The sequence below is a fragment of the Penaeus monodon genome, chromosome 28, assembly GCF_015228065.2.
Source record: "Penaeus monodon isolate SGIC_2016 chromosome 28, NSTDA_Pmon_1, whole genome shotgun sequence".
Classification (NCBI taxonomy): Eukaryota; Metazoa; Arthropoda; class Malacostraca; order Decapoda; family Penaeidae; genus Penaeus; species Penaeus monodon.
In genome coordinates, this window is record NC_051413.1 from 39,384,939 (window position 1) to 39,399,660 (window position 14,722).

General features: G+C 46.0%; 2 protein-coding genes across 2 annotated transcripts; both read right to left on the bottom strand.

The window, feature by feature from the left end:
• Window positions 1–71: 71 nt before the first annotated feature.
• On the bottom strand, window positions 72–6,641 carry LOC119591212 (titin-like). Its single transcript, XM_037939924.1, has 9 exons — window positions 6,369–6,641; window positions 6,012–6,154; window positions 5,789–5,920; window positions 5,473–5,611; window positions 4,870–5,165; window positions 4,193–4,778; window positions 2,607–4,046; window positions 416–2,556; window positions 72–273 (listed from the first exon to the last, which is right to left on the bottom strand). Exons 1-9 carry the CDS (start codon window positions 6,639–6,641, stop codon window positions 72–74), a joined length of 5,352 nt encoding a protein of 1,783 aa, XP_037795852.1.
• Window positions 6,642–7,462: 821 nt separating this feature from the next.
• On the bottom strand, window positions 7,463–14,601 carry LOC119591213 (titin-like; the record flags this gene model as incomplete). Its single annotated transcript, XM_037939925.1, is given in 10 exon segments — window positions 7,463–7,652; window positions 8,066–8,235; window positions 8,544–8,598; window positions 8,707–10,756; window positions 10,890–11,265; window positions 11,369–11,569; window positions 11,629–12,414; window positions 12,470–12,574; window positions 12,629–13,162; window positions 13,222–14,601. Coding segments are annotated over 10 exon segments (5,847 nt in total), but the record flags the coding sequence as incomplete, so codon positions are not given.
• Between the last annotated feature and the right edge of the window lie 121 nt (window positions 14,602–14,722).

Genomic DNA, 14,722 nt, shown 5'->3' on the forward strand with positions numbered 1-14,722 from the left:
TGTAAACAGTCACCAATAATTCGAAGCTCAGCTTACCAGAAATGCTAATTATTGATGAATATGTTCTGATGTCAGCTGCACCCAATTGCAGTAGCGGTGACACGTAAGAATGTGGCTGCAGAAAGGGCAAAGGTGATTGTGGAAGGGAAATGGAGCTCTCGAGGATGGCGGTCTGTGATTGTGTCAAGGGGATTAAGTCTTGTGGCTGATTGAATATCAGTGGAATGTGGATGAGGTTCTTTGGCTGTGAAACAGGAATAGGGGTCTGTGGAACTAAAATGGTGTTTTGTGTCATTAGTACGGAATGAAGCTGAGGAAAACGAATGGCGTTTTCTGACTGTGGAAGAGGAATAAGATTCTCTAGCGGTAGAGAAGTTGGATTTTGTGGCTTGGAAAGATTTCTAATTGTGCAAACGGAATGAGTGTTTCCTTCTGCGGAAGAGGAATGAGGTTTTCTGATTGTGGAAGAGGATCGAGGTTCACTGGCTGTGGAAAAGGAATGGGGGTCTCTGGCTGTGGAAGAGGAATTAAGTTCTCTGGTTGTGGAGAATGAATGAGGTTCTCTGGCTGTGGAATAGGAACGAGGTTCTCTGGCTGTAAAAGAAGAATGAGGTTCTTTGGCTGTAGGAGAGGAATGGGGGTCTCTAGCTGTGGAAGAGGAATTAAGTTCTGTGGCTGTGGAAGTGGAAGGAGGTTCACTGGTAGTGGAAAAATAATTGGGGTCTCTGGCTGTGGAAGAGGAATGAAGTTCTCTGACTGTAGAAAAGTAATGAAGATCTGTTGGTGCAGAAGAGGAGAGAGGTTCTCTGGCTGTGGAAGAGTAACGAGGTTCTCTGGTTGTAGGAGAGGAGCGAGGTTCTCTGACTGTGGAAGAGGAATGAGATTCTTTGGCTGTGGAAGAGGAATGAGGTTCGTAGACTGTGGAAGAAGAGTAAGGTTCTCAGGCTGTAGAAAAGGAATGAAATTCTCTGGCTGTGGAAGAGGAATGAGGTTCTGTGGCTGTGGAAAAGGAAGGAGGTTCACTAGTTGTGGAAAAGGCATTGGGGCCGCAGGCTCTGGAAGAGGAACGTTGTTCTCTAGTTGTGGAAGAGGAATGAGGCTTTCTAATTGTGAAAGAGGAGTTAGGTTGTCCGGCTGTGGAATGGAGATGAAATTCTCTGGCTGTAGAAGAAGAATGAGGTTTTCAGGTTGTGCCAAGACATTCTCAGGCTGCAAAAAAGGAATAAGGTTCTCTGGCTGTGCAAGAGGAATGGTGGTGTCTGGCTGTTGAAGAGGAATGAGGTACTCTGGCTGAAGAAGAGTAATAAGGTATTCTGAATGTGAAAGAGGAATGGGATTCTCTGTCTGTGGAAGAGGAATCAGAGTCTCTGTCTGTGATTGAGGAGTAAGATTCTCTGGTTGTGGAAGAGGAGGGAGGTTCTTTGGCTGTGGAAGAAGAATGAGGTTCTCTGACTGCGGAAGAGCAATATGGTTCTCTGGCTGTGGAATAAGAATTGGGGTGTCTGGTTGTAGAAGAGGAATGAGGTTCTCAGGCTGTGAAAGAGGAATACCGTTTTCTGGTAGTCGGAGAGGAATAAGGTTCTCTTGCTGCAGAAGAGGAATAGGGGTCTCTGGATGTGGAATACTAATAAAGTTCTCTAGCTGTGTTTGAGGAATAAGGTTCTCTGGCTGTGGAAGAGGAATGGGGATATCTGGCTCTAGTTGTAGAAGAGGAATGAGGTTCTCTGGCTGTGAAAGAAGGCTACCGTTCTCTGGTTTTGGAGGAGGAACAAAGTTATTTGCCTGTGGAAGAAGAATGAGGTTCGCAGGAAGAGGAATTGGGGTCTCAGACTGTAGAAGAGGAGTGAGGTTCTCTGGTTGTAGAAGGGGAATGGGGGACTCTGACTGTGTTAATGGAAAGAGGTACTCTGGTTGTAGAAGAGGAATGGGGATCTTTGGCTGAGGAAGAGGAATGAGATCGTCTGGCTGTAGAAGAGGAATGAGGGTCTGTGGCAGAGTAAGAGGAATTGTGGTCCCAGGATATGTTAGAGGAATGTTTTTTAATTGTGAAAGAGAAAAGAGGCTCCTTGGGTGTGGAAGAGGGAGGTTCTCTGTTTGTTGGAAGGAAAAATCATTCTCTGGTTGTAGAAGAGGAATGAGGCTTTCTAGTTGTGGAAGAGGAATGAAGGTTTCTGGAGATAGAACAGGAACGAGGTTTTCTGGCTGTGTAAGAGGAATGAGGTTCTTTGGCTGTAGAAGAGAAACAAGGTTCTGTGGCTGTGGAAGAGGAATGAGGTTCTCTACTTGTGGAAGAGGAATGAGGTTGTCCGGCTGTGGAAGAGAAACGAGGTTTTCTTGCTGTGGAAAAAGTAGGAGGCTATCTAGCTGTGGAAGAGGAATTGGGGTATCTAGCTGTAGAAGAGGAATGAGGTTTTCAGGTTGTGAAACAGCAAAGACGTTCTCAGACTGCAAAAGAGGAATAAGGTTCTCTGGCTGTGCATGGCGAATGGGGGTCTCTGGCTGTTGAAGAGGAATGAGGTACTCTGGCTGTAGAAGAGGAATGAATAATTCGCACAGCTGTGGAGAGGATTAGGGATCTTGTGGGGCTGTGGGTATGGAGGAGTGACAGTGAGATTCTCTGGTTGTGGAAGAGGAGGGAGGTTTTTTGGCTGTGGAAGAAGAATGAGGTTCTCTGACTGTGGAAGAGGAATATGGTTCTCTGGCTGTGGAAGAGGAACGAAGTTCTCTAACTGTGGAAGAGGAACAAGGTTCGAAGGCTGTATAAGAGGAATGAGGTTCTCTGGCTGTGGAATAGGAGTTAGGTTCCCTAGCTGTGGAAGGGGAATAGGGGTGTCTGGGTGTGGAGGAGGAATGAGATTCTCTGGTTGTGGAAGAGGGATGGGGCCTTCTGGTTGTGTTAGAGAAATGAGGTTCTCTACATGTAAAAGAGGAATTGGAGTGTCTGGCTGTAGAAGAGGAATAAGGTTCTCAGGCTGTGAAAGAAGAATGCTGTTCTCTGGTAATGGGAGACGAATAAGGTCTTGTTGCAGAAGAGGAATAGAGACTGGCTGTGGAAAATTAATAAAGTTCTCTAGCTGTGTTTGAGGAATAAGGTTCTTTAGCTGTGGAAGATGAATGGGAATCTCTGGCTGTGGAAGAGTAATGGAGTTGTCTGGCTGTGTTAGGGGAATGAGGTTCTCAGGTTGTGGAAGAGGAATAAGGTTTTGTGGACGTGGAATATGACTGAGGTTCTCTAACTGTGGAAATGGAATGGGGGTGTCTCGTAGTGGAAGAGGAATGAGGTTCTCTGGTTGTGGAAGAGGAATTAAGGTATCTGGCTGGAGAAAAGGAAGAATGTTCTCACACTGCAAAAGAGGAACAACATTCTCTGGCTGTGGAAGAGTAATAAATTTCATTTGCTGTGGAAGAGGAATAATCATCTCTGGAATAGAAATAAGGTTTCCTTGCTGTAGAATGGGGGTCTCTGGTTGTGAAAGAGGAATGAGGTTATTTGACTGTTGAATAAGATTGAGGTCCTCTGGCTGTGGAAGAGGAATGAAGTTTTCTGGGTATGAAAGAGGAATGAAGGTCTCTGGCTGTGTTAAAAGAATGAAGTTCTCTGGTTGCGGGAGAGGAACAAGGTTATCTGGTCGAGGAATATGGTTCTCTGGCTGTGGAAAAAGAATTTGGGTCTTTGATTGTAGAAGAGGTGTGAGGTTATATGGCTGTGGCAGAGGTACAAGGTTCTCTGGCTGTGGAAAAAGTACAAATGTTTCTGGCTGTGGAAGAATGATGAGGTGCTCTGACTGTAGAAGAGGAATGAGGTTTGCAGGCCGTGGAAGAGGAATTTGGTTCTCTTGTTGTGAAAGATCCTCTGTCTGTTGAAGAGGAATGCGGTTCCCATGCTGTGGAAGAGGAACACGGTTCTCTAGCTGTGAAAGAGGAATTGGTGTATCTGGCTGTAGAAGAGGAATAGGGGTCTCTGGCTGTGTTAGCGGCATGAGGTTCATGGGTTGAGGAAGAGTATTGGGGTTCTCTGGCTGTGTAAGAGAAATGAGGTTCTCTAGCTGTAGAAGAGGATTGAGGTTCTGAGGCTGTTGTAGAAGATTTCTTTTTTTTGGCTGTGGAAGAAGAACGAAGTTCTGTGGAAGAAGAATTGGGGTGTCTGACTGTAGAAGAGGATTGAGGTTCTCAGTCTGTGACAAGGAATGACGTCCTCTTTCTGTGGAAGGGGAACAAAGTTCTCTAGTTGTTGAATAGGAACTGGGATGTCTGGCTGTAGGAGAGGAATCATGTTCTCAGGCTGTGAAAAAGGAAGGAGTAGAAGAGGAATTAGGTTCTCTTGCTGTAGAAGATGAATAAGGTTCTCTGGCTGTGGAAGAGGAATGAAGTTCTCTGGCTGTGGAATAGTTGTGATTTTCTCTAGCTGTGGAAGGGGAATAGGGGTGTCTGGGTGCGGAAGAGGAATGAGATTCTCTAGTTGTGAAAGAAGGATGAGGGTTTCTGGTTGCATTAGAGGAATGGGATTCTCGGCCTGTAAACGAAGAATAGGCATGTCTGTCTGTTGAAGAGGAATGAAGCTCTCTAGCTGTAGAAAGGGAATAGTGGTCACTGGCTGTGAAAGAGTATTGAGGTTGTATGGCTGTTGATTAAGAATGAAGTTCTCTGGCTGTGGAAGAGGAATGAGGTTTTCTGGGTGTGAAAATAGAATGGAGGTCTCTGGCTGTGTTAGAAGTATGAGGTTCTCTGGTTGTAGAAAAGGAACTAGGTTATCTGGTTGTGAAAGTGGAATATAGTTCCTGGGCCGTGTGGAAGAGAAATTTGGGCTTGATTGTGGAAGATGAAATGAGGTTTATCGGGCTGGAAGGGGATGGGGGTTATTTGGGTTGCCGGAGGAGGAATGAGAATCTCCGGTTCTGAAGAGGAATGGGGGCCTCTGGTTGTGTTAGAAATATGAGGTTCTCTACCTGTAAAAGAGGAATGGAGGTGTCTGGGACTGGAAGAGGAATGAGTTTCTCTGGTTGTGGAAGAAGGACAAGACTCTCTGTCTCTGTCTGTAGTAGAGGAACAAGGTTCTCTGACTGCAGAGGAATTGGGGTACCAGGCTGTAGAAGAGGAATAAGGTTCTCCTGCTGTGCAACGAGAATGGGAGTCTCTGGTTGTGTTAGCAGAATTAGGTTCTCTGGCTGTGGAAGAGGAATGGGGGGTTCTGGTTGTATTAGAAAAATGAGGTTCTCTAACTGCGAGAGAAGAATGGGGGTATCTGGCTGGTGGAAGAGGAACAAGGTTTATCTGTTCTGGAAGGGAAAAAAATATGGTTCCTCTAGCTGTGGAAAGAGGAATTGTGGGAAAACTGTTGCCTGAAGAGGAATTAAATTCTTGCTTGGAAGGGGAATAGGCATCTCTGGCTGTGGAAGAGAAAAAAGGTTTGTCTTCCTGTGGAAGGGGAATGGGGGGTCTCTGGCTGTAGAAAGGGGAATCAGGGCGTCTGACGCAGAAGAGTGAATGAGGTGTATCTGGTTGTGAAAACAGGCGGTGGGGGTTCTCCGGCTGTGGAAGAGGTACAAGGTTCTCTAGCTGTGGAAGAGTGCATGAGGTTCTCTGGCTGAGGAAGAGGAATGAGGACCGCAGTCTGTGGAAGAAGAAAGAGGTTGTCTGGCTGTGGAAGAGGACCGAGGTTCTCTGTCTGTAGAGGAGGAATTGGGATGTCTGTCTGTAGACGAAGAAGGGGGATTGTTGGTTGTGAAAGAGGAACGAGGCTCTCGGGCTGTGGAAGAGGAATGAGGTTCATGGGTTGGGGAAAAGGAACGGGGTTCTCTGGCTGTGGAAGAGGAATGAGTTTTGCAGGGTGTTGAAGAGGAATTGAGTTTCTCTTGCTGTAGAAAGAGCAATAATTTTGGGCTTGGAGTGGAAGAGCCCCCCAGAGTTGAGTTTTCTTTGGCTGTGAGGAGGAACAATGTCTCTGGCTGTGGAAGAAAAACAAGAAGGTTCTATTTGCTGTGGGTGTGTGAAAAGGAATATGGTTTTCTTGCTGTGTAAGAGGAATAAGGGTAATGGGGGCCTCTGGCTGTGGACGAGGAATGACGTTCTCGGGTTGTGAAAGAGGAACGGTGTTCTCTGGCTGTGGAAGAGGAAGGAGGTTTTCTGACTGTGGAAGAGGAATGAGGTTTGGAGGCTGTGAGAAAGGAATGGGGTTCTTTAGCTGTGGAAGGTTGTCTGGGCTGTGAAGAGGAATGAAAAAAGTTTTCCCCCCCTTTTTCAGGCTGTGGGACGAGGAATGAAGGTTTCTGATTGTGGAATAGGAACGAGGTTTTCTGGCTGTGGAAAGGGACGAAAACGAGGCTCTTGGGTGTGAAGAAGAATAGGGTCTATGCTTGTGGAAGAAAAACAAAGTTTCGAGCGTTGGAAGGAAGAATAAGGATCTCTGCTGTGGACAGAGGGATGAGAGTTTCTTTAGCTTTGGAAGGTTCCTCTTGCTGTTGAAAGAGAATGAGGATTCTCAGGGATGTGGGTGAGGGAATGAGGTTCCTTTGGGCGGTGGGGAAGGTTCTCTGGCTGTGAAGAGGAATTAGGATGTCTGCTGTTGAAGAGGAATTGAAAGTTCCAGGCTGGCAAGAGTAACGAACATTTTTCTGAGTGTGGAGAGGAATAAGATTCTTCATTGCTGAGGAGAGGATGAGGGTCACTGGCTGTGGAAGAGTAATTAAGTTTCTTGTTTGTGGAGGGATAAGGTTTTTTGCTGTGGAAAAATAATGGACGGTTTCTGGATGTGTTAGAAGAAATGAGGTTTTCTTGTTGTGGAAGGGGAATGGAGTTCTCTAGCAATGTTAGAGGAATTAGGTTCTATAGCTGGTGGAAAAGGGGATGTGAGTTCTTTGCCTTTGAAGAGGAATGAAAAATTTCTAGTTGTGGGGAGGGGATTGATGGTCTCTGGCTTTGGAAGATAATGAGGTTGTCTGGCTGTTGAATAAGGGAATGAAGTTCTCTGGGTTGGAAGAGAAATTGGGTTTTCAGCTGTGGAAGGGGGATGGAGGTTGTCTGGCTTTGTTAGCGGAATGCTGTCTTATGGTTGCAAAAGAGGAATATGGTTCCTGGCTGTGGAAAAGGTAGGAGTGATTAGTATTTGGCTGAGGAGAGATTAATTTCTCTGGGATTGGAAAAAGGAACAAGCTTTCTTGGTTGGGGAAGAAGAATGAGGTTATTGACTGTGGAAGGGAAATGGGAAAAATCTTCAGATTGTGGAAGAGAATGGAGGTTCTCAGACTGGAAAGATTAAACATAGTTTACTTGCTGTAGAAGATAGAAGAGGGATAGGGTTCCCTGTTGTGGGAGGAATAATAGGGGTTCCTGCTGTGTTAAGAGGGAATGTTCTCAAGGTTGTGGAAGAATAAAACAGGGTTCCTGACGGGAAGGAGGAATTGAGGTCTGGCAGGGTGGGAAGAAAATGAGGTCTTGCAGACTGTGGAAAAGGAACGAGGGTTCTTTAGCTGGGGGAAGGTTCTATGGCTGTGGAAAAAGAGGGAGGTGAGGGTCTCAGGCTTGTAGGAGAGGGAATAAGGTTCTCTGAATCTGAAGAAGAATGATGTTCTTCTGATTGTGAATAGGAATGAGGTTCTCCAGTTTTTTTGGGAAGAGGGTATGGTTTCAGGCTGAGATGAGGTATGGGTCTTGGGCTGTGGAAAAGGAATGGAGTTTCTTTGACTTTGAAAGAGGAAACAAGGTCACTGTCTGTGGAAGAAGAGATGAGATTTTTCTGGGCGTGGAAGGTTCTCTGCTTTGAAGAGGATTTGAAGTTTCTTATTACTGCTAAGAGGGATGAGGTTATCAAATAATTGAATGAAGGAAACGAGGGTCTTTCCAAGTTGTGGAAGAGGGCCCACTGATGTATCTGACGTGTAGAAGAGGAATAAGGTGGCGAGGCTTGTGAAAGAGAAATGGACGGTTCTCTCGCTTGCAGAAGATGAATAAGGTTATCTTGCTGTGGAAGAGTAATGGGGGTCTCTGGCTGGGGTTTTTTTTTTTTTTTGGGGTTTTTTAGGAAAAATGAAGGTTCCGTGTTGTGAAAGAGGGTCAGGGTTCTCTGGACTTTGGAATAAGAATGAGGGTCTTGTCTGCGAAAGAGGGATGGAGGTTCTCGGCCATGGGAGAGGAATAAAAATTCTTGAACTGTGGGAAGAGGAAATGAAGTTCTTCAGGCTGTTGGAGGAGGGAACGACGGTTCTCTTGCTGTGGAAAAATGAAACTAAGGGTGTCTGGCTGTAGAAGAGGGACAGGGTTCTCTGGCTTTGGAATACGAAAAAACCGCGTTCCTCTGCTGTGAAAAGAGGAATGAGGTTCTTGGCTTGTGAAACGAGAAGGGAATGGGGTTATCAGGGCCAGGGAGAAGGAATGAGTTCTCTGGCTTTGGAAGAGGAATGAAAGTTCTCGGCTGTGGGACGATGAACTGAGGTATCTGGCTGTAGAAGAAGGAACAACGTTTTTGGTGGGGAAGGGGGAATTAGTTTCTCGCTGTGTAGAGAAATAGGGGAGTCTCGGCTGTGTAAGAGTTAATGAGTTCTTCTGGCCTTTGTTAGAGGACTAAATTCTAGGGTTTTGGAAGACGGAACGGGGTTCTTGGGACTGTGGAAAAGAGGAATGAGGTCAACAGGGTGTGAAAGAAGAATAAGGTTTGCAGATGTGGAAAAGGAATGAGGTTCTTAGCTGTGGAAGATTCTCTGATGGTAACACAGAAGAATGAGGGTCTTAGGCCGTGGGAAAGGAATGAAATTCTCTGATTGTGGAATAGGAATGAAGTTCTCTAGTTGAGGAAGAGGAATATGGTTCTCAGGCCGTGGATGAGGAATTGGGGTCTTTGACTGTGGAAAAAGAATGAAGTTCTCTGACTTTGGAAGAGAAACAAGGTACTCTGGCTGGGGAAGAAGAATGAAGCTCTCTGGGTGTGGAAGAGTAATAAAGTTCTCAGGCTGTGGAAGAGGAACGAGGTTCTCTGCCTGTGGAAAATGAATTGAGGTGTCTGGCTGTAAAAGAGTAATGAAGTTCTCTGGGTGTGGAAGAGAAATAATGTTCTCTTGCTGTTTAAGAGTAATGGGGGTCTCTGACTGTGTTAGAAGAAAGAGGTTCTCGTGCTGTGGAAGAGGAACAGGGTTTTCTGGCTTTGGAATAAGAACAAGGTTCTCTGGCTGTGAGAGATGAATGGGGTTTTCAGGCCATGAGTGAGGAAAGAGGTTGTCTGAATGTGGAAGAGGAAGGAAAATTTGGGGGGAAAAGGTTTTGCTGTGGAAATGAATTAAGGTGTCTGGCTGTAGAAGAGGAATGAAGTTCTCTGGCTGTGAGAGAGGAATGACATCTTCTGGTTGTGGAAAAGTAATAAGTTTCTCTTGCTGTGGAAGAAGAATGGGGGTCTCTGGCTGTGGATAAAGAATGATGTTCTCAGGTTGTGGAAGAGGAACAGGGTTCTCTGGTTGTGGAAGAAGAATGGGGATTTCTTTCTGTGTTAGAAGAATGAGGTTCTCCAGCTGTGGAAGGTTTTCTGGCTGTGGAAGAGGAATAAGGATCTCTGGCTGTCGATTGTGGAATTCTGACTGTTGAAGGGGAAATACGTTCTCCAGCTGAGGAAGAGGACTGAGGTTCTCTGACTGTAAAAAAAGAATAAGGTTCTTTTCCTGTGGAAGGGGAATAGGCATCACTGGCTGGGTAAGATTAATGAAGCTTTCTGGCTGTATAAGAGGAATAAGTTTACTTTTTTGTGGAAAGGGAATGGGGGTCTCTTGCTGTATTAGAGGAATGAGGTTCTCTGGCTGTGGCAGAGGAATGGGGGTCTCTGACTGTGAAAGAGGAATATGATTGGCAGGTTTTAGAAAAGGAATAAGGTTCTCTGGCTGTGGAAAGTTCTCTGATTGTGAAAGAGCATTGAGGTTCTCATGCTGTGGAAGAGGAAGGAGGTTCTCTGGCTGTGGAAAAGAAACGAGGTTCTCTAGTTGTGGAAAAGCACCTGAGATGTCTGAATGTAGAAGAGGAATCATGTTCTCTGGTTGTGAAAGAGGGATGACGTTTTCTGGCTGGAGATGAGGAATAAGGATCTCTGGCTGTGGAATAGTAATGAAGTTGTCTGGCTGTTGAAGAGGTACAAAGTTACCTTTTTGCAGAAGAGGAATGGGATTCTCTGCTTGTGCCAGAGGAATGAGGTTCTCTGGTTTTGGAAGAGGATTATGGTTCCCTATCTGTGGAAGAAGAACAAGGTTCCCTGGCTGTGGAAGAGGAATGAGGTTCACAGGCTGTGAAAGATGAGTGAGATACTCTGGCTGAATAAGAGAAATGATGTTCTTTGGCTGTGGAAGAAGAATTCGGGTGTCTGTCTGTAGAAGGTTGTCAGGTTGTGACAGAGGAATGAAGTTCTTTTGCTGTGGAAGTGGAATTGAGTTACGTGGATGTGAAAGAGGATCAGTAGTAGTCTCTAGTTGTGGAAGAGTAATCAAGTTCTCTAACTGTGGAAGAGGAATAAGGTTCTCTTGCTGTAGAAGAGGAATGAGGTTCTTTGGCTGTGAAAGAGGGATGGGGTTGCCTGGATGTCGAAAGGAAATGAGGTTCTCAATCTTATGAAGAGTAAAAAGGTTCTCAGGATGAGGAAGAAGAATGAGATTCTCTGGCTTTGGACGAGGAACGGGGCTCTCTGGCTGTGGAAGAGGAATATGGTTCTCTGGCTGTAGAAGAGGAATGGGAGTCTCTGGCTGTGAAATAGGAATGAGGTTCTCTGGCTGTGGAAGAGGAACGAAGTTGTCTGGGATTGGAAGAAGAAGAAAATTTTCTGGCTGTGGAAAGAGGAAGGAGGCTCTCTTTCTTGTGGATGAAGGGATATTGGCCCTTGTATGTGGAAAGGAACAACGATGTTCCTCTGGTTGGAAGGAAAAAACTGGGGGTCTCTGGCGTGTAAGGGAAGTTTTCTGGCTGTGGAGGAGGAACAAGGTTCTCTGACTTTGAAAGAAAAACCCCCCGGAGGTTCTCTGGCTGTGGAGGAAGAATAAAGCTATCTTGGGCAGTTGAAGAGGCAGGAGGTTTCTGGTTCTGGAGGAGGGAACGGGGTTTCTCTGGCTGTGGGGAGAGGAACGGGTTCTCTGAACGTTGAAGAGTAATGAGGTTTTCTTTGGGTTGGTGAGAAGAAATGGAGAGTTTCTGCTTGTGGAAGAAGAATGTTCTCTGGGCTGTGGAGGAGGACAACGATGTTCTCTGGCTGTGGGAAGCAGGAACGCAAAGTCCCTTGTTGGGGAAAAGAGGTTTCGATGTTCTAGGCTGTGGAAGGAGAATGGAGGTTTCATGGCCTTTGGAATGGAATGGGATTTCTCTGGCGTGGAAGGAGGAAATGGGAGTTTCTTAACTGTGAAAAGAGAAAAACGATGTTCTCTGGCTGTGAAAGAGAAATTAGATTCTCTAGCTTTGGAAGAGGATTGGGGGTTTCTGTCTGTGGAAGAGGAACGAGATTCTCTGGCTGTGGAAAGGGAACGAGGTTTTCTGGCTGTGGAAGAGGAACGAGGTTCTCTAGCTGTGGAAGAGGAAAGAGGTCCTCTGGCTGTGGAAGACGAACGAGGTTCTCTGGCTGTGGGAGAAGAATGGGAATCTCTGGTGGTTAAAAATGGGAAAGGGAGGGTTTCTTGCTGATAAAAGAATACGGGGACCTCTCAGGATTGAGGAAGAGGGAAAATGGGGGCTCTCTGGCTGTGGAAGAGGAATATGGTTCTCTGGCTGTGGAAGAGGAACCAAATTCTCTTGTTGTGGAAGAGGAACAACGTTCTTGGGCTGTGGAAGAGGATGAAGGTTTCCTGGCTTTGGAAGAGGAAAGGGATTCTCTGTCTGTGGAAGAGGAATGGGGGTTTCTAACTGTGGAAGAGGAACGAGGTTCTCTGGCTGTGAAAGAGAAATTAGATCCTCTGGCTTTGGAAAAGGATTGGGGGTTTCTGGTTGTGGAAAGGGAATGGGATTCTCTGCCTGTGTTGGGGAAATGAGGTTCTCTGGCTCTGGAAGAGGAATGGAAGTCTCTGGGTGTGAAATAGAAATGAGGTTCTCTGGTTGCAGTAGAGGAATGGGGATTTCTGGCTGTGTAAGAGGAAGGAGGTAATCTGGCAGTGGAAGAGGAACGAAGTTGTCTGGGATTGGAAGTACAAGATTCTCTGGCTGTGGAAGAGGAAAGAAGTTTTCTGGCTGTGGATGAGGGATACTTGTCTTTGTATGTGGAAGAACAACGATGTTCTCTGGCTGTGGAAAAGAAATTAGAGTCTCTGGCTGTGTAAGAGGAAGGAGGTTCTCTGGTTCTGGAGGAGGAACAGGGTTCTGTAGCTGTGGGAGAGGAATAAGATTCTCTGGCTGTGGAAGAGGAACGAGGTCCTCTAGCTGTGGAAGAGGAACGAGGTCCTCTGGCTGTGGAAGAGGAACGAGGTTCTCTGGCTGTGGGAGAAGAATGGGAGTCTCTGGCTGTAAAATGGGAATGAGGGTTTCTTGCTGATGAAGAGTAAAAGGTTCTCAGGATGGGAAGAGGAATGGGGCTCTCTAGCTGTGGAAGAGGAATATGGTTCTCTGGCTGTGGAAGAGGAATGAGGTTCTCTGGCTGTGGAAGAGGAACCAAATTCCCTTGTGTTGAAGAGGTTCGATGTTTTCAGGCTGTGTGGAAGAGGATTTTCTGGCTTTGGAAGAGGATTGGGGGTTTCTGGCTGTGGAGGAGAACGAGGTTCTCTGGCTGTGGGAGAGGAATGGGAGTCTCTGGCTGTAAAATGGGAATGAAGATTTCTTGCTGATGAAGAGTAACAAGGTTCTCAGGTTGAGGAAGAAGAATGAGGTTCTCTGGCTTTGGAAGAAGATTGAGATTCTCTGGCTGTGGAAGAGGAAGGAGGATCTCTGGCTCTGGATGAGGGATATTGGTCTCTTTATGTGCAAGAACAACGATGTTCTTTGGCTGTGAAAGAGAAATTATATTCTCTGGCTGTGAAATAGGAACGAAGTTCTCTGGCTGTGGAAGAGAAATGAGGTTCTCTGGCTTTGGAAAAAGAATGGGAGTTTCTGACTGAGGAAAAGGAAGGAGCTTCTCTGGCCATGGAAGCGAAACGAGGTTCTTTGGCTGTAGAAGAGAAATGGGAGTTTCTGGCTGTGGAAGAGGAATGGGAATTTCTGGCTGTGGAAGAGGAACGAGGTTTTCTGGCTGTGGAAGAGAAATTGGAGTCTCTGGCTGTGGAATTGGAATGAGGTTTTCTTGCTGACGAAGAGTAACGAGTTCTCAGGATAAAGAAGAAGAATGAGCTTCTCTGGCTTTGGAAGAGGAATGGGGGTTTCTGGCTGTGAAAGAGGAATGGGGGTTTCTGGCTGTGAAAGAGGAATGAGGCCCTGTGGAAGAGGAGTGTATTCTGCACTTGGAGTAACGGTGAGGTTTTCTACATGTGGAAGGCCAGGAAACAAAATGATGTTCTGTGGCTGTATAAGAGGTATGGCTTGATATACTTCACTTTGCATCTTCGGCCAAGCTCTGTCATGCTGTGACTTGGCTTGGTGAACCACAGGAACATGTTTGTTTAAGCACGGCTGTATGAGAAAAATGTTTGGATTTAACAATGTTAGATGTGTGTGAGTATGGAGGTTTAGGGCAGGGTTTCCCGAAAGAGAAACTGCAGGTGGAGAAAAGGTAACAGGTACCGTTGGTTGAACTACTGAGGAAGAAGGAACAACTGATTCCGTTTTTAAAGGGGGAGGGATATCAATATCAGGTGAATGAAATATAACCGAGGATGGTATAAAGGTTGTAGCTTGGACGAGGTTCTCAGTGCCTAAGGTCTGAGGCACGTAAGATGGGGAAAGACTTTTACTATTTGGAGAGGGGGTTAGAAAATCTGAAGAAGGCTTTTTATGGGCATTAGACAAAAAGGCTTGTGAGACGTGTTCATCGTCTGTAGAGCAAGGCTTAGGACTTGGGGAAATATGTTCAGTGTTTGGAGGATGGGGCTTGGGAATTGATGAGACTTTTTCAGCGCTTAGGGAGTGGGGCTTATTTAGTAGGGCGATGTTACTTTGATTGTGGGGCTTAAGATCTGGGGAGAATTGCTCAGTGTTTGCAGGCGAGAGAGTCACAGTGGCCGGGAGGGGAAATGCAAAAGGGGCTGGAAAATATCCATCTACATAGTATTGCACAGCAGACGAAGGAGGGGAATATAGGGTGGTTGTGGTGTCACCTAAATTATTTGTAAAGGGAGACGTGGTATGCGAGGGGGCAGAGACAGAAACAGGGGAAAAGGAGAGAGCAATCGGGGAAGTAAGTTCTTTTTTTGCTGTGTGATTTACACTGGAGACTAAAGGGACGTTTTTAGCTAAGGCTTGGGGTGCAAAGTTTGGCGAATCTGCAACAGGCTTCCGGCATCTTAACCATGCGAGAGAGTAAAGACGGGATGAAGGTAGATCTGTGGTGGCTTCTTGAGTCTCATTTGCCAGACCAGCTTCTACCTGATGTACTGAGGTTGAGAAAGGAGGCTTCGGGCGGGGTTGAGGTAATGGCGGCGCATCAGGGTGTTTACCAGATACGATTGGTACGAGAGCAAGCTGCCACGATAACAGTAGTATATAAACGCCCAAGAATCGAGCTCTAGGGTCAGACTGGAATGAAGAGAAAATAATGGTATTAATGAATGCAGCAATTTTATTTTATCTTGATTTCCTCATTGCTTATTATACCTTAAACTTTACAAAATTGAATTGTCGTGATAATAAGTAGGCG